Source organism: Balaenoptera acutorostrata, chromosome 15 (assembly GCF_949987535.1).
Source record: "Balaenoptera acutorostrata chromosome 15, mBalAcu1.1, whole genome shotgun sequence".
In the NCBI taxonomy this organism is placed as follows: domain Eukaryota; kingdom Metazoa; phylum Chordata; class Mammalia; order Artiodactyla; family Balaenopteridae; genus Balaenoptera; species Balaenoptera acutorostrata.
In genome coordinates, this window is record NC_080078.1 from 75,660,295 (window position 1) to 75,678,566 (window position 18,272).

At 40.3% G+C, this 18,272-nt stretch overlaps 1 protein-coding gene across 3 annotated transcripts in view; it reads right to left on the reverse strand.

Moving 5' to 3' along the window:
- The window catches only part of ZNF334 (zinc finger protein 334), a 57,477-nt gene extending 39,205 nt beyond the window's left edge, over window positions 1-18,272 (reverse strand). For all 3 annotated transcript variants that reach the window (XM_057530180.1, XM_028167298.2, XM_057530179.1), the window contains exons 1-4: window positions 17,938-18,272; window positions 16,815-17,151; window positions 14,953-15,079; window positions 14,561-14,654 (exon numbers count right to left, since the gene is read on the reverse strand). In XM_057530180.1, coding sequence (XP_057386163.1) covers window positions 14,561-14,654; window positions 14,953-14,991 — 133 coding nt within the window. In that variant the 5' untranslated portion in view covers window positions 14,992-15,079; window positions 16,815-17,151; window positions 17,938-18,272. The remainder of the gene's footprint in view (window positions 1-14,560; window positions 14,655-14,952; window positions 15,080-16,814; window positions 17,152-17,937) is intronic.

Sequence of the window (18,272 nt, forward strand, 5' to 3'; positions counted from 1 at the left end):
GGCCCCGTGTAGGCACAATTCCAATGACAGCCAAGGACCCAAGGGAAATTTTCATACAAGCGTTTAAGGCTCCCTGTGTAGCACCCTGCCCTCCAAATGCCAGCTATGTTGGAAGCTCCAAACTCCGATGCCCAATCCCTACATCCAGCAAGGTCACTGCTTTCTACTTGGGTTCTATGTCCCTGCACTGTGGCTCTAGAAATGCCATCAAAGAGAATGCCAGGATGACGTGCTTTTCCTCTGTCAAGGATCAAAACCCTGAATAGGTTGCTTTCCAGGGCGTAAAAGTAGTGGTTGTATATTTATCTACCTTTTTCCGCCCTTTCACAGTGAGAGGGTAATTCAGAGCAACTATTCCATCATGGCTAGAACCAAAGGTGTCTGTCCTTTCATATAAAGTACAGTTCAAACTGATTTCATTTTTGAAGGTCTCCCTTGATGCCTCAAGCCCATATAATCTCTACCAATCCATACTGTATGGCACTGAACAAGTGATTGTATTAATCAGGGTTCTCTGGAGAAACAGAACCAACAGGATATATCCATACATATAGATACAGATATAGATAGATATTGGTATATTATATAGATATAGATATAATGACTAATTATAAGGCTGAGAATAATGTAATTATGAAGGCTGAGAAGTACCAAGATCTGCAGTCAACAAGCTGGAGATCAGGAAAGCCAATGGTTTTGTTCTAGTCCAAGTCTGAAAGGCTGAGAACCAAGAGAGCTGATGGTGTAAGTTCCAGTCTGAAGTCTGGCAGGCTTGAGACTCGAGTGGTGTTTCAGTTTAAGTCTGAAGGCAGGAAGAGAACGATGTCCCAGTCCAATGGTCGGGCAGGAGGAGCGTCCTTATTATTCCACCTGGCTGGGAGTCCGATTAGAGGCCGGCAGTCATAATCCTGCAGATGGTAGCTTCACTCCGTTGACTCCTCAGCCAAACACATACACAAAATGTATGTTTCTTTAGCTGTTACTTTTTCATGAGGATAGGTAATTTTGCCTTCCAGACTCTACAAGGACAAAGTTTATTTCTTACAGTTTCCATTGTGTATATGTGTGTGTGCGTGTGTGTATGTATATATTCATTCCTTATAGTCTGCCTGCCTCCCTATTATGGACAACTTGAAAGATATCTACCAAGGGCCACATGAAAGCATGTACACCTATAAAGAATAAATTGTTATTTCAGGAGTCAGTGAAGTTTAGAGACGTGGCTGTGGTCTTTTCTCCGGACCAGTGGGCTCATCTGAGCCCTGAAGACAGAGAATTGTACCGGGATGTGATGCTGGATACCTGTGATCACCTTGTGTTTTTGGGTAAGGAGAGCTTTCTTTGTTAGTTTAAAACTGCCCAGGGTAGAATTTTTCCTTCCATGGGACCATCTGCAAAGTCCCTGAAAATGCTTGGCTGAATTTCAACTTGATATTCCTCGGTAAAGTATTGGCGCTGGGTGGTGATAGGCATTTTCATTTCGTGATGACGGAAGCTTCATATTCTCCAAACCATCACACCTTCCTTAAAAACCATGCCGCTGAGGCTCGTGTCTGCCTAAGAAATAGCTGGGGAACTGTTAAAAATGTAAATGGCTTTTTTTTTTTTTTAAACAGAACAGTTCCTGAGAGATTTTTGAGGTGATATGAGATTCATTATCACCAAAAGTATGGGTCTAAATTCTGTAATAACCACAGCATGGTCAAGGTCATTTATTTTTCTTAGGACACTGGACTTACAAGGCAGAAGTGACAGCCTCTTTGAGGCGAGGGAAGGAGCCCTGGATGGTGGAGAGAGAGGTGACAAGTGCTCCATGCCCAGGTAATTGACAAGCAACAAGCAGGTGGAGGCCATCCCAGCTCACATCCCAACTGGTCAGACTAAGCTGGACCCCTCAAGTGACAGGAGAGGAGCTCCCCCACGGGCTTCTAAAGAAATCTTATTTTTATCCCACATTCATCCCTCCCCCTGTACTCCTTTCCTTGTTCCTCCAGTCTTAGGGTACTAAATGGTGTGCTGGTTAAAATTTTTGAAGGGATAGGAGTATGAATAGCTGAACTGGTCAGATACTTGGGAGGTACTCCCATCGGTCCTTTTGTTCAAAATCAGTTACTCATCCACGAATGGATTCTTTCATTGATATTTGTAGTGTATCTCAATACTTCTACGTTATACTTAATACTTTAAAATTGAGCCTATCTCTGCCTTGATTCTTTTATTAAAACTCTATTTATTCAGAGTCTGTACTTCTCTTATAAATTCTGAGAATACTTGAGTTTCAAAAATGAAAAATACAGCTATTTTAGGATGCTACTGAATGCACAGTTTAATTCGGGAAGAACTGCCATCCTTCTTCCCATTGATGAATATTGCTCTACCTTCTATTCAGATATTGGTTTACATTCATTAATACATTTATTTTTTTCTCAAATGTTTTGACTGTATTTTAGATTATTTTATGTATAACCCATAGATCTTGTCCATATTATGAAATTTCAAGCATACATTATTAACTATAGTCACAATGCTATGCATTAGGGCCCCAGAATTTATTCATGTTATAAATTAACATTTGCACACTTTGACCAACGTCTATTTTTCCCACCCGCAGCTGCCCCTGGCAATCATTGTTCTTCTGTTTCTATGAGTTCAACGTTTTTTTTTTTTTTTTCTTTTTAAAGATTCCACATACAAGTGTGATTACACAGTATTTGCCTTTGTCTGGCTTATTTCACTTAGCAGAATGTCCTCTAGGTTCATCCATGTTGTCACAATGGGAGGATATCCTTTTTTATGGCTGGATAATATTTCATTTTGTATATATACAACATTTACCCATTCATCTATCAATGGACATTTAGGTTGTTTCCATATCTTGGTTCTTGTGAATAATGCTGCAATGACCATGGGAGTGTTTATCTCTTCAAGATACTCATGTCATTTCTTTTGGATATATGCCCAGCAGTGGGATTGCTGAATCATATGACAGTCTTAATTAAAATTTTTGAGGATCCTCAGCCAACACTGTGAAAGTATTACTCCATTATCTTCTTGCCAAATCGCTACCATTGAAAAGCTTCACATCAATCTGACTCTTAGCATTATTGGTGATCTGTACCTTCTCTCTAGGAGCTTTTAGAATTTTCATTTCTGTTGTTCTTATAACTCATGATATTTTTACCTGGTTTGGGTTTTCCTTTTCTATCTTGTTTGGTGGTCAATGGGGCTTTTCAATTTGCAGTCTTTCCACTTTAATTCTGGGAAATTATCAGGTTATTTCTTGTTTTCAAAAACAGTTTTATAATTTGCCCTCTTAGCACAGCTGGCAGTACATCAGTCTCATAAAATTTTATTAAGGTATAATTGACTTAAACTGTGCATATCTACAGTATACAATTGGATAAGTTCTGACATAAAGATATACCTGGGAAGCTGTCCCACAGTCAAGATGGTGAACACAGTAATCATCCCCAGAGGTTTCCTTGTCCCCTTTCAATCCTCCCCTCCTCACCCTTCCCTCCTGTCCCCTCATCCCCAAGCGACCACTGATCTGCTGTCACTCTAAATTGCATTTTCTGGAGTTTTATATTAATAGGATCGTGCAGTACACACTTTTTGTTTTTGATTTGTCTGGCTTCTTTAACTCAGCATAATTATTCTGAGTCACCCATGTTGTTGCATATATCAGTAGTTAATTCTTTTATACTGCTGAAAGTAATCCATTGTATAGATGTACAAAATTTGCTTATCCATCCATCTTTTCACAGGCATTTGGGTTGTTTCCAGTTTGTTTGTATTTGGAGGATGTCTTTCTTGTAGTTTTAATTACTCCTTTTCACCTAGAGTGAAAACACTGCATTGCCTTTGGCACCTTAGTGAAAAAAAAAATCAGTTGTCTATATATGTCTTCATAATATACCCTTACTACTCTTAATGGCTAGAGAATCTGTAGTTAAGTCACCTCTTTCATTCCTGACATTGATACTTTGTGTCCTCTCTTTTGTCTTCCTGATCAGTCTGGCTAGGTTATCAATTTTACTGATCTTAAAGAACCAGCTTTATGTTTTATTGTTTTTTTCTGTACTGATTTCTTGTTCTCTATTTTATTGATTCCTGCTTTGATTTTTTTTTATTACTTCCTTTCTTACTTTGGTTTAATTTGCTCTTTTAAGATTTTAAGGTGAAAGCTGATTGATAGTTGTGTTCAACTATATTTGATATTGTGCTTACCTCTTGAATCAATTATTGAGAGTGGGGTATTGAAATTTCCAACTATAATTATGAATTTATTTCTCTTTGACGTTCTTTTTGCATCATGTATTTTGAAGCTCTGTAGGTGCATAAACAATGCTCCTGATTAACTGACCTCTTTATCATTATTAAACAAACTTACATATTTAGCATGTAGTTATGATTGTTTTTTTTATTCCTTTGGTTAAATCCAAATTTTGTATGTCTGATTTTTTTTTGCTTTCATTTTTTAAAATTATTTCTTTAAATTTATTTTTATTATTTATTTATTTTATTTATTTATTTTTGGCTGCATTGGGTCTTCGTTGCTATGCATGGGCTTTTTCTGGTTGCGGTGAGCAGGGAATCTCTTCGTTGTGGTGCATGGGCTTCTCATGGCGGTGGCTTCTCTTGTTGAAGAGCACGGGCTCTAGGCTCACGGGTTTCAGTAGTTGTGGCGCATGGGCTCAGTAGCTGTGGCTCACGGGCTCTAGAGAACAGGCTCAGTAGTTGTGGCACATGGGCTTAGTTGCTCCATGGCATGTGGGATGTTCCTGAACCAGGTATCAAACCCATGTCCCCTGCATTGGCAGGCGGATTCTTAACCACTGTGCCACCAGGGAAGCTCCTTTGCTTTCATTTTTGAAAGAGTTTAGCTGGACATAGAATTCTGGTTGATAGGTTTTTGTTTTCTTTTTCTTTTAAACATTAAAGATCTTCCTTTTTTTTTTTTTTTTTTTTTTTTTGCTTGCAGTATTCCAGTGAGAAATCTGATGTCATCCTTATCTTCATGTACAGCATTTTTTCCCCCTCTGGTTGATTTTACAGTTTTCTCTTTATTACCGACTTTGAGCAATTTGATTGTGATATGCCTTGCTGTGATTCTCTTCATGTTTCCTAGGCTTGACTTTGATGGGCTTCTTAGATCTGTGAGGTTATAGTGTTCACTTGTGTTTGGAAATTTTTTGGCCATTATTTCTTTAAATATTTTTCTTTCTGGTCCTTCCATCTCCCTTTCTCATCTTTTTCAGAGATTCCAGTTGCCCATATATTAAGCCATTTGAAGTTGGCAAATCTTCTAACATTTTTTTTCCTTATGGGACTTATATTAATGGATGGTGATACTTCTCTTTTAATCCTGACTGTTCTAACTTTTGAGTTACATATTCCATTTCTTCAGTCCTTTTTCCTCTGGGTTCTCCAACCAGGTTTCCCAGGTTACTGTGTTGTCTTTGTGTAACTTTGTCTTTGGCCATACCATTTTTCTATACATGTGAACTATTAGGTTTATTTAAATATTATATCTTCAAATCAATTTTCACTTTGTTCTTTTTTATTACCACCTGATTTCATCTTATGTTGCAATGTCTTTTAGACAGTATTAGTCATGTATATATTTAAACTATTTCTCTGTAGCCATATATTTTCTAAGTACTTCAGTAGCATTTTAAGATCTAGAATGATGAGGGTAAAAGAAACACATGCTAGTTTTCCATTGTTAATTAACCTTTTTAATTAAAAAAATTTCCTAGCAATTAACCCATTTTCATTTAGATTTCTTTATTACCCAAAAAAATAAATGTTAGAAATTATCTTTTTGTCAAACTGTGGGGTCATAAGTTTGATAGAGTCTAGTGTTATCAAGATACTAGAAAGTAAAGATGTGCTCATGCAATATAAGAACTTACCTGAGTGTGGTGTGTGTATACATAAAAAAATAGGACTCCTTTTCATTTCTAAGAATCTATGCCTAGAATACATTTCAACAAATTAACAAAGATGTGTATATATGATTGTTCTTAGTGTTCTCGGCAATAACAAAAATAAACAGAACTCAAATATCCAAGTAGAGCACTGGCCCAATCAATAATAACCCTGTCATAAAGTAAAATATTAAATATTAGTAAAATTGATAAACCAGGTTAATATTTACTCATAGAGAAATCCCCAGTTTTGTTGTTCAAAGGAAAGTATTTAAAGTATAATCACTTTCACAAATTGCTGTATCTATAGAGAGAGATTTTAAAGGACCTTAGTGAAAATAAAACTTTAATCCTTGCTTAGAATTTCATGTGGCTCTTTTTAGAGTCTTTAAACTTTTCTGTTTTGGTGATTACAATTTCAACGAGTCATTTTTCAGTTACAAATGTTAAGTATTTCAAGTTGAAATAAATTTTTCACTGGATACACGTTGATCACTTAAATTATCCTTGTACTTGGAGAACACTTCTCTCTCATTCCTCCCCTAACAAACTCCAACTTCTCCTCCTACCCCTCCAAAGTCCTCAGTCACTGAACCCTTCTCTCCCTGCTACCCCACTAACTAGTGATCTCATTTGTTGTGATGCCTGGATTTAATTTTATTTTTCTCATACTGTCTTCCCATTAGCATGTCAACCATCACTGGTGAATTATCATGCCTTTTATGAATCTATGAATACCTTCAGGCAAAGCTCTCACCATGCAAAATATCAAAAACCTTCTACTTTTGTTCAGCGTTATGAATGTGGTGACTGCAGCATGGCTTTTAGCTATAGATCACAACTTACTGAACACCAGAGAATTCACAAGGTAGAGAAAGTCCACAGATACGATGAAAATGCAAAGGACTTTAGGCATCCCGCATCATTTACAACGGTCCAAAGAATTTATATTCTGGATAAACACCTTGAATGTAACCAATGTGGCAAAACCTTTAACAGAGCTTCAAAGTTTATTCAACATCAGAGCACACACGGCGGACTGAAACCACACAAATGTGATGTGTGTCAGAGGGCCTTCAGGTTTCTTTCATCCCTTATTACACATCAGAGATTTCATGCTGGCAAGAGATCAAATCTGACTCAGCATCAAAGAACTCCTCCACAAAAGAAACTCTTTGTCTGTACATTTTGTGGAAGAACCTTTCACAGTTCCTCAGAAAAAATTCAACACCAAAAAACTCATACTAGAAAGAAATACTACACATGTAATCACTGCAGAAAGGACTTCAATCCATATTCACAGTTTCTCTTACATCAAAGAGTTCATACTGGAGAGAGACCCTACAAATGTAATGATTGTGAAAAATCCTTTAAAAGCCAATCGAATCTTAACAAACATCAGAAAATTCATACTGGAGAGAAGCCCTTTTCATGTAATGAATGTGAGAAGACCTTTACCCAGCTCATAGATCTTAATCGTCATCAACAAATCCACACTGGGGAGAAACTTTACATCTGTGATGACTGTAAAAAGACCTTTGTCCGTTTCTCAGATCTAACGCGACACCGAAGAACTCATACTGGAGAGAGACCCTACAAATGTAATGTTTGTGAAAAAACCTTTAAACATCAGTCAAATGTTATTAAACACCAGAAAATTCATTCTGAAGAAAGGCCCTTTACATGCGACGGATGTGAAAATACCTTTCGCTATTACTCTGACCTTAACCGACATAAAAAAATTCATACTAAAGAGAAACCCTATAAATGTAGTGAGTGTCAAAAGCTTTTTAACCATAGTTCAAACCTTAGTAAGCATATGAAAATCCATACTGGAGAGAAACCCTTCGTATGTAATCAATGTGGAAAAGCTTTCAGTCTAAACTCTAAACTTTCTCGACATCTGAAAACTCATGATAAAAAGAAACCCTAAGACTATAGAAGATGCAGGAAGGCACTTAGAAATCACTTACCTTTTACTAGAAATCAAAAATCTAAACCAAAGAGATCAATGTGGAAAGGGTTTTAGCCAAAGCCCATTCTTCCGCATGAATTCATCCTGTATGGAATATTTTAGAAATTTAAATACATGTTGAAGAAACGGGAAGATGTGATCAGAGATGTACTTTCTATATTATAATTGACTCAAATCTTTGAGCAAAAATAGTTAAACATGCTCAAGCAAAACATGAAACTGAATGAGGCAGTTCCTATGATGGGAAGTAGGCTAAGAGGCAGCTCAAAGGGTGTAGTAAAAAGAACAGATTCATTTTGCTGTTTGTTCATGATCTATTTTCACTGGGTGAATAAAATCATATTTTTAATAGAGGTAGCTCTCTAAAAGTGTAAACTTTTGTATGGAGAGGATGAAACCCTAATCTAAGTGTAAGTAAGGAAAACAAAACCCATCTCTTTGGAATTAAAACTTCAGACTGAAGAAGAAGAAACTTTGCCAGTGAACAATGAAAAACAAAAAGTGGGTCACTATTTAAAAAACTAAAGGATAAAGAGTTAAGAGGGTAGACATGAGAAATCCAAAGGTTGTGGGTCAGTGGTGAGAAGATGGTCTCTGCTCCTGTTCTAAATGAAAACAACTCGGAGACACCCAGCCTCCCCAAATAGCTGGCACCACTCTTGGATGTATCTGGAGAACCAAGAGGAGATGGAGAGATTGCAACAATTCTAGGACTTAGATTCAGGACCTGGAGAATTTATTACTCATAGTGTTATCTGTAATAAGTTGATTTCCTGTATTCCCTGATGACTAAATCATAAGTTTTCTAGTGCATGCTAATACTGGTGTGTAATGCTGGATACAATCAGGCCTTGTGTCAGAAATCTAGACTTTCCTGAATTGGTTCCCATAATCATTGGTGGCAGCTTAACCCTGTTCAGCCAAGTGGGATGGGCGTAGTCTAACAAGTCTCTTTAGGACTGGCCTCAATCCATAGAAAGTGATGGAAAGACAACACTTGTTTCTTCGAGGGTCATTTTCTCATCTTTCTGACCTCTGCTTTCCCAGATATTAGAGTATAATAGTCGCTGCCACAGAGCTAAATTGTTGTAATCCCCAGATGCGGCCCCTCGTCTCATGATCGTTCCTTATGTGCTTTTTATCTCTAAGAAAAGGTGGGTACATAAGTTCACTTTTTGCAAATAACTTATAAAACTATAATGTGTCTGTTAAGTTATATATGAGCTGAAAATGCAACTGAAATAAGTTTTAAAATGAGTACAAAATAAATGTTATAAATACAATTATAAAAATGTAAAATGGTTATTGGGATAAGGAGGGGAAAATTTGGCAATTACTCCTAATTTTGGTCTTTAAAATTCTGGTTTAGAGTCAAATTTAACAGGAATTATTTTATGTGCTTAAAAACATTAAGGAGGCTTCCCTGGTGGCACAGTCATTGAGAATCTGTCTGCCAATGCAGGGGACACGGGTTCGAGCCCTGGTCTGGGAAGATCCCACATGCCGTGGAGCAACTGGGCCCATGAGCCACAACTACTGAGCCTGCGCGTCTGGAGCCTGTGCTCCGCAACAAGAGAGGCCGTGACAGTGAGAGGCCTGCGCACTGTGATGAAGAGTGGCCCCCGCTCGCCCCAACTAGAGAAAGCCCTCGCACAGAAACGAAGACCCAACACAGCCAAAAATAAATAAATAAATTTTAAAAAAAATCAAGAATTTCCAACATGGCCCCTAACTGTAAAGGCTATACTATAAGGAGAAAAGAAAGAAGCTTAAGAGAACAGAACAGCTTGTACTGAAAAGTCTAGTATTCCAAATTTGCTAACACCAGACTCAATAGAAACCTAGATTCCAATAAGAAATGTCTAACATATTCTTTTTATATCTGTTGCCATGTTTCCTGTGAACTATCACTAATTATAAGCCAAAAGTCTCTAATTATATGAAAATAAAAAGGATAAAAGGATAGCCATTATGCAAAAGTTAGGCCATTCAAGACATTCTCATTGGCAAGTTTCAGCTGAAAAATCTTAATTTCCTATTGGATTTTTAATATTAAAACACATATTTCCACTGTTTAAGCAAATAATAAGAGTTATTGGTATGATAAGTGGAGAGAGAAGCTAGAAATGCTTATATAGAGGCTTCAAATGTCATCTAAACACTAACATAGTGTGTACAACTTCCTTTTTTTGCTTTTAATAATTAATTCCTTATTTAAATTCACTGTCACACGTTTGAGGACAGAATCCAACAGGGTGTTGTAGGTTGATGTGAGTCGCTCCAAAAGATACACTGAAGTCTTAACCCTTGTGTGCAGGAAAAACTCAGTTCTCCTGTGTTTCTCCTTTATCCCACACTACCACCACATTCACACTTGTGACACCAGATGTGTGGGTTTTTTTCCCACACAAAGCAATTCTGTGATACTGGTTGAGTGTCTTATAATTTAATTCATTTCTGACTATACCCACCTGGGGATAGTGTCAGATCCCACAGGGTAAGGGTACAAGTCCCACAAGACTGCCCCTCAACCCCAACTTCAAATCCCAAGTCCAGGTTGTCACCTGTGCTTCTGACAGGTTGGCTATAAATCAGAGGTTCCCATGACCCTCTCCTAGAGTTTGATTAACTTGCTAGAGCAACTCACAGAACTCAGGTGAACAGTTTACTTGCTGTTTACCAGTTTATTATAAAAGGATATGATAAAGGATACAGGTGAACATTTAGATGGAAGACATGCGTAGGGCAACATATGTGGGAAGGGGCATGGAGCTCCTGGGGAAGCCACTCTCCCAGCACCTCCACCTGGAAGCTCTCCAAACCCCATACTGTTGGGGTTTTTATGGAAGCTCTATCATGCAGGCAGGATGTGGAACCAGGAGGACGGAATACCATGGTTAGTCCCCTTATTACCACCTCTGCAGATGAAGGGATTTGGGTCCGTTACTAGAAGGCTATGGAGACAGAGTTAGAACACAAAACCCAACCTGTGCAATCTGAGAATTTAAAGCACCATAAATTAGGAAATTATAAGCTACTAAATTATCATAAGAACAGTTGGTTTTGATGTGGAATAAAATAAGGTTAGATCCTCAAACCTCATACTGTCACACAACAATGTGGAAAGGAACAGATTAACTTAAACATCATCTCTTTCATTATTTTAAAAGGGAGGCACACGTGGCATAATGTTTGAATTGTTGAACGTTTTCATGGTGCCCAGTGAATGTTACAACACATTTATTAAACACGCTCTATTTCTCTCCTGTGTGAGTTTTCTGATGTGATAATGAGGTTTGATTTATGGCTGAAAGTTTTCTCACATTAATTGTGTTTATACAATTTCACTCCTCTATGCCTATCCACAGAGTTTTAGCATTGTGTAAATTACCTGATTTGTTCCTTTGTTGATCACCGCTTTCTCGGAATTCATTCCTTATGAGTTTTCTGATGTAGCAAGAAGTTTGATTTGTGGCAAAATGTTTTCTCGCATCCGTGACACTCATAGGGTTTCTCCCTGTGTGTATTTTCTGATGTTCAGTGAGAGTCCACAGCCGATGGTAGGCTTCCCCACACTTGTTACATTCCTAGGGTTTCTCTCCCATATGAATTCTCCGATGTACTCTGAAGCCTGACTTATGGCAGGAGGATTTCCCACGTTCAGCACATTCATACGGCTTCTCCCCAGTGTGAGTTCGCTGGTGTTCAACAAAGGAGAACTTCTGGTGGAAGGTTTTCCCACATTCATTACACTCGTAGGGTCTCTATCCTGTGTGTGTCCTCTGATGGCAAGTGAGGGCCGACTTCCGGCAGTACGTTCTCCCACACTCGCTACATTCATATGGTCTCCCCCATATAGTTCTCTGATGCTTGATGTGTGAGTTTTTGTTGATGGCGTGTCCACATCCGTTGCACTCATAAAGATTCCCCTTTGTGTGCACTCTCTTATATTCACTGTGGTTTGACGTCACAGCGAATGTTCTACCACAGTTATTAAACACACTGCGTTTCTCTCCAGTGTGAGTTCTGTGATGTATAGTGAGTGTTGACTTATGGCAGAAAAATTTCCCACATTTGTTACATAGGTAAGATTTCTCTCCTCTATGAGTTATCTAATGTGCCGTGAGGGCTGCTTTAATACATAAAATTTTTCCACACTGATTTCATTTGTAGGGTTTCTCTCCTGTGTGAGATCTCTGATGCACATGGAGGGCTGAATGACAGAAGGTTTTCCCACATTCTTTACATTCATTTGGTTTCTCTCCTCTGTGAGTTCACTGATGAACAGCGAGGTAAGATTCTTGTTGAAGGCGTTCCCACATTCTTTGCATTCGTAAGGTTTCTCCCGTGTGTAACCTGAAATGTTCAGTGAGGGCTGACTTCCAAAAAAAAGGTCTTCCCACATTCATGACACTCATAGGATTTCTCCCCTCTGAATTTTCTGATGCATGATGAGGGCCAATTTGTCAGTGAAGGTTTTTCCACATACGCTGCATTCATAGGGTCGCTCTCCAGTACGAATTCTTTGGTGTCTAGTAAGGTTTGTCTTTACACGGAAAGTTTTCCTACAGTCATTACGAACATAGGGTTTCTCCCCTGTATGAATTCTCTGGTGTACAATGAGGGTGGACTTCTTAGAAAAGGCTTTCCTACATTCACTACATTAATTTGGTTTCCTTTCAGAATGTATCCTCCTCTATGTGAAGAGGACTGCCCTCTTGAAGAGGTTTTCCCACATTTGTCATAGCCAAAAGGTTGCTTCAAAGCCTGAATGTTCTGGTGCAGAATAAAATCTTCATTTTGACTTCTGGCTTTCCTAACTGGATTATATTTGTATTGTTTCATTCCAGAACGACTTTTCTCTTGCTTAGAAACGAGTTGCGTTTTCCCACATCTACTGTATTCATCAGGAACCTTTTTAAAGTAGCTTTTCTTTGCAACGATTACTTCTGAATTAGTTTTCAAATTGTTTCCACATGGATATCTGTAGGGTGATTTTCTTGAGGGAACAATATTCATGCCCAGATTAAATGTTTTCCCAAATACAGTAGCTCTCTCTGTAATCAGTGTTTTATTGCAGAAGAATACAATTTGCCTCAAATGTTTGCCTTGGATTTCCTTGTCCTCCTTTAAGGCATCACCAGCTTCTAGGAAGGAGTACCATTAATAATAACATGTGATCCGTGACACACTTGCTATGAAATGAGAGTTCCTTACAAATGCCTTGTTGTGGTGGACCGGCCCAGCTCTTCAGGATTAAGGAAATGTCAAATACAAACATCTCCTACTGATTTGGGGGAAAGAAAAAAACAAAAAATAGAAAAAAAGCCAGCCCACCCACACCAGCCTGTTTAACAGGATGAAAGGAAGAGGAAAGTAGCAAAGAATACGAGTACCTCTGACATGGAAAAAGGAAAACAGTCACAAGGAACAGTAAGCACAAAGTATACTGCAAGTGTGTCTGACACGGTATTGAATAAGACAGATGAGACTCAAAGAAGCACTCAGAGACCGTGAGACCAGGAGACAGAGACTTCAGAGAGATGGTCAGAGTTACAAAGAGACAAAGAAGGAAGGCGTGAGTCTCAAATTTTGCTAGCGACATGGGAACTTCAGAATTTGCACAAATACAAAGAATAGAAAGAAAGATTGTGGGCTGAGCAGGGCTGGAACTAGGGTGAGGTAGGCGTGACCTCTAGGGCACATGCAGCCCCCCCCCCCAAGAGTGAGTGTCTTCTTAAGTTTTGTATCTGAGGCACCTTGGTTGTCTCACCCTAGTCCCCACCCAGTGGGACTGAGCATGGAAAGTGAAACTGGTCTCTCAGTTAAAGGATGGAGAGAAACGTGGAATGCAACTAGATTTGCAAATAGATTGTGTAAATCAAGCAAGATTTATTTTTTTAAGACTGACCTATGAATGTCTGAATATACAACAAGTCTATGTTAAAGGAAGGTGGGGTCAGGTAGGCAAAAGAGAATGCCACAGAACTAAAGTTCAGAGTATGCTAAAAGAGGGTCTGTATACCAGGGATGGATAAACTTAGCAGCAAAAATCTTTACAAATTTCGATTAAAGAAGTACATTTAGGACTTCCCTGGTGGTGCAGTGGTTAAGAATCCATCTGCCAATGCAGGGGACACAGGTTCGAGCCCTGGTCCAGGAAGATCCCACATGCCGCAGAGCAACTAAGCCTGTGTGCCACAGCTACTGAGCCTGTGCTCTAGAGCCCGCGAGCCAAAACTACTGAGCCCGTGCGCCACAACTACTGAAGCCCACGTGCCTAGAGCCTGTGCTCTGCAACAAGAGAAGTCACTGCAATGAGAAGCCCGTGCACAGTAACGAAGAGTAGCCCCCACTCGCCACAAGTAGAGAAAGCCCGCACGCAGCAACGAAGACCCAACACAGCCAACGATAAATAAACAAGCAAACAAATAAATAAATAAAAATTAAAAAAAAAAAAGAAGTACTTTTATTCGGGGACAATGTTTTTAAGTATCTACAGCATGACAGTCATTTGTCCTCAATTACTTCCCAAGGTCTGGGGCCTATAAAAAGAGATTCCTGAGGAACATTACAAAGATGCCAACTATGATCACTAACCACCACAGAACTCTCATTTCCACTGGTTTCCACCTGCTTAGTTATCACTCACCTGAGTAGTTCTGATTTGAGAATTCCTCTGCTGTCCATGGTTCTTCTCCTTGCTCCAGTCTGAAGATCACATCTGGTTTGCTAATGTTGATACCCTGTTAAAATGATATAGAACTTGGACCAAGCCCTTTGGACTTTGGGGACTTGAAGGATGAAGAAAGACAGCTTCAAAAGCTGTGTGATGAAGATGTCCAGCAACAGGTCATTAGAGCTAGAACATTCAGGGGAAGGGTGGAGGGAGGGCAGTGAGCACAAGCACGACACTAACATTGCCTAAAAGGGTTTAATCATCTCTCTCCCCTGAAACTCAAGGCTAAATAATGAAATTCAACATGTTTTTGCAACATAGAGCAAACACATCTCTTGGTAGTTACACAGGGAAGCTGTACTTACCCACCGAGATGCGGCTGCTGTAGTTCTCCAGCACCACATCCCTCTACAGGAGCCTCTGAGCACGGTCCAGCTGCTGCCACTCCTCCTGGGTGAAGTCCGCAGTCAGGTCCTTGAATGAAACCAATCTCTGCAAGAATACATTTAATCTGAGGTGAACAGAAGCCCAGTGGATCCCTGGGGTGCCCCCATCCTCCACTTTGGAGACCACTGTTGTGATCATGGAAAGCCATAAAGAGATATTTGTCAGCAAGGACTGTTAAGATTTGTGATCAAATTTGCATTTTGGAAGCAATGCTCCAGAGCATAGGGGTCGGCACACTACAGCCTGTGAGCCTAATCCAACCCACTAAGACCCAAATCCGGCCATGCCCATTTGTTTACACGTATTCTGTACTGCTGTCACACTACAGCAGCTGTGCTGAGTTGATTTGACAGAGACCAGAGGGCCAGCAAAGCCAAAAGTAGTTATTATCTGGTCCTTTACAAAAAATGTCTGCTGTCCCCAACTCTAGAAAAATGGGAAATGGCTTAAAGATCAAATTAGAGGGGAAGAAAACTAGGACGCCATGGTGAGACATGACCACAGGTAGCTCTGGTAGGGGTGGGAAGGAGGGAATCAATCCTACATGATGAGGAGCCAGAGGATTTGGCCACTAATTGGTTGTGCATGGGAGATATAATGTGCAGATTATTTTGTTCCAGATTATTTTGGGAGCATCATATGCTGAGATTAGGAATACAAAACAAAAGCAAAAAAAGAATCGAGCATAGGAAACTGATGCATTGCTGTTTCAGATGCCATGCTCGAGTCTGTGAAGGATACAAGTAGAGATGTCCAGTGGGCAGTTGGATATATGGTTCTGAAGCTCAGAAGAGAGAGTGGTGACCAAAAGCAATATTAGAAGGCATAAATAACAGGGCAGATCTCTATGGACCAATATGGAGTGATTCCCAGGCTATATTGGTAAGTGAGAAAGAGTATCTATAGTATGCTACCTTTTATGTAAGAAAGGGGATGTAAGAAAATACACATGTATCTGCTTATGTGTACAAAAGGAAATACAGAAAGGGTAGACCAGAAACCAAAGAAACTGGTTACTTTCAGGGGACAGGTGGGAATAATTGGAAAGAATGGGGGCGACAGGAATGGGGTAGAATGGGATGGGGGGAAAGCGGCAACTCTCTAAGTGTATCTTTGTCTGTGGCGTCACAGACATTCTCAGAGATGCATTTCAAGGAGGGTGTGGTCAGACTGTCAAATGCAACAAAGAGTTTAGTAAAGCATGAACTGGAAAATACCCACTGGATTTGAAAATATTTACTAGAACAGATTCATGAGTGTGGTGGCGGCAGACACAAGACTGCATCAAGTGAGTTGAAATGACATGAGCAGGTGAGAAACATGGTTCAAGCAACTCAGAACAATCAGAGAGTGGAGGGCACTTCCCTGGTGGGCCAGTGGGTAAGACTCCATGCTCCCAATGCAGGGGGGCCCGGGTTCAATCCCTGGTTGGGGAACTAGATCCTGGATGCATGCCGTAACTAAGACCCGGTGCAGCCAAAAATAAATAAATAAATGAAAATAAAATCTTAAAAAAAAAAAAAAAGAAAAAGTGGAGATTGCAGGGAATGACACGTATGTGTTTAGAAAGTAATCTCCTTAGCTACGCCTGGTACCCCTTGCCTCCAACTCACAGCCTCACCAATCCTCCAATGAAGTGTCTTTTCCTGACAAATCTGTACCCTGCCCATCCCCTTCCATTGCAACTCACATCTTTCTTCTGAAAGTTGAACTGAGGCTTTGCTGAGCCACAATAATCAATGGTCTTTGAATATGGTATGATCACCCAGATTCTGCTCACCCTGGAGAGGAAAATTCTGGTCCAGTAACTCTTGAATATGCTCCTTTCAGGAATTCTGTCTCAGCCTTAAAATCCTAGGGATTTCAGTTCAGAAACATGTTCTTCCAGGTGTGATTTCTGTCCTTGGAGGCTTCTGCTTTTTCCTTCACTGGGATGGTTTTGTTTCCACCTGGGCGTAGCAGCCACTTTTCCATTAGCTGGAATCTGCTCTTGGGGTCCCAAGGTTCAAGTGCCTGGTGAGCTGGACCTTTCCTAAAATCCAATCAAGGCCGCTGAGAAGTGAGACAATACCGCAGGAGGCAGAAAGAGCCCAGAAGCCTCGATTACACCTTGTGACCTAAGGAAAATAGGTCCAATGGTTTGATTATCAAAATACATAGTATAACTGCTTTCTAGGGCACACAGAAGGCAAGTCATCATGCCAGAAAAAACCCAATGGGTGTAGGCAGAGGGGAATGCATATTACAAAGATCATGAGACTGGGAGTAAAATAGACTTCATTTTAAAATCAACTCATTCACCAGAGAATAAATCACTTTAGCTCTCTGTAAATGAGGTTTTAAAATGTGCTCCGACAGGGGGCAGTAATGCCGACTTCACAGCCTGGTTGGGAGGATTGAGGGAGATATCTAAAAATCTTTGTTAACACTGATTGCAAGGGATACGTGTCGAGGGTGTATTATATTCTGGGCTTGCTTTTTACTTCAGAACAACCCTATGGGGCAAATATTATTCCTAGGCTCATTTTACAGATGAGAAAACAGGATGAAATAACATGCCCTGGGATGCAGTGCTGTTCTGTGGCAGCACCTGGTCTGGACACAAACATCATGCTCTTAAAACCTGCAGCGCTGCAGACATCACCCCCCAGCGCCAGCCCCCTGAAATCTTTTCCAGTCATATCTACACCCTGGCCATTCTCTTCAACTGAAGCTCACATCTTTCTTCTAATAAATGCTTAGTATAAAATAACTAATATAATGATTACCATATTTGTTTCTATAAATACTCCTTCCTTTCCCTAACGTCCTCCAGTATTCTTCAACCCAGCCCAGCAGGCTGCAGATCCAAGCGCCTCAGCGGAACTTTGGGGATCAGATTTTAGCCATTTGGATGTACAAACCTTGCACCTTCACAGAGCACCTTCTTCAGGCAATGAATGGCTGCAGGGAGCGCCCGCCATGAGACCTGCAGGTCAGGAGCCCGGCCCTCGCTCCCCTTCTCCGGGACCATGGGAAACCCGGAGCCGGGCCTCCCTGGAGAGTGATGCGAAGAGAGCGCGCACCCACTCTCCGCGGACCGAGGCCAGCTCCGCCCAGCCACTTCCCCTCCAGCCCCCGAGGGCTCGGAGCTCCCCGCCAGTCATTTAACTTGTGAGTGCACCCGCTTCGCTCCCAGTTCACCAGACCCAGGTGACCACGGAACGGCGCACCCCGGCGGCTGCATGACCCTCCGCGG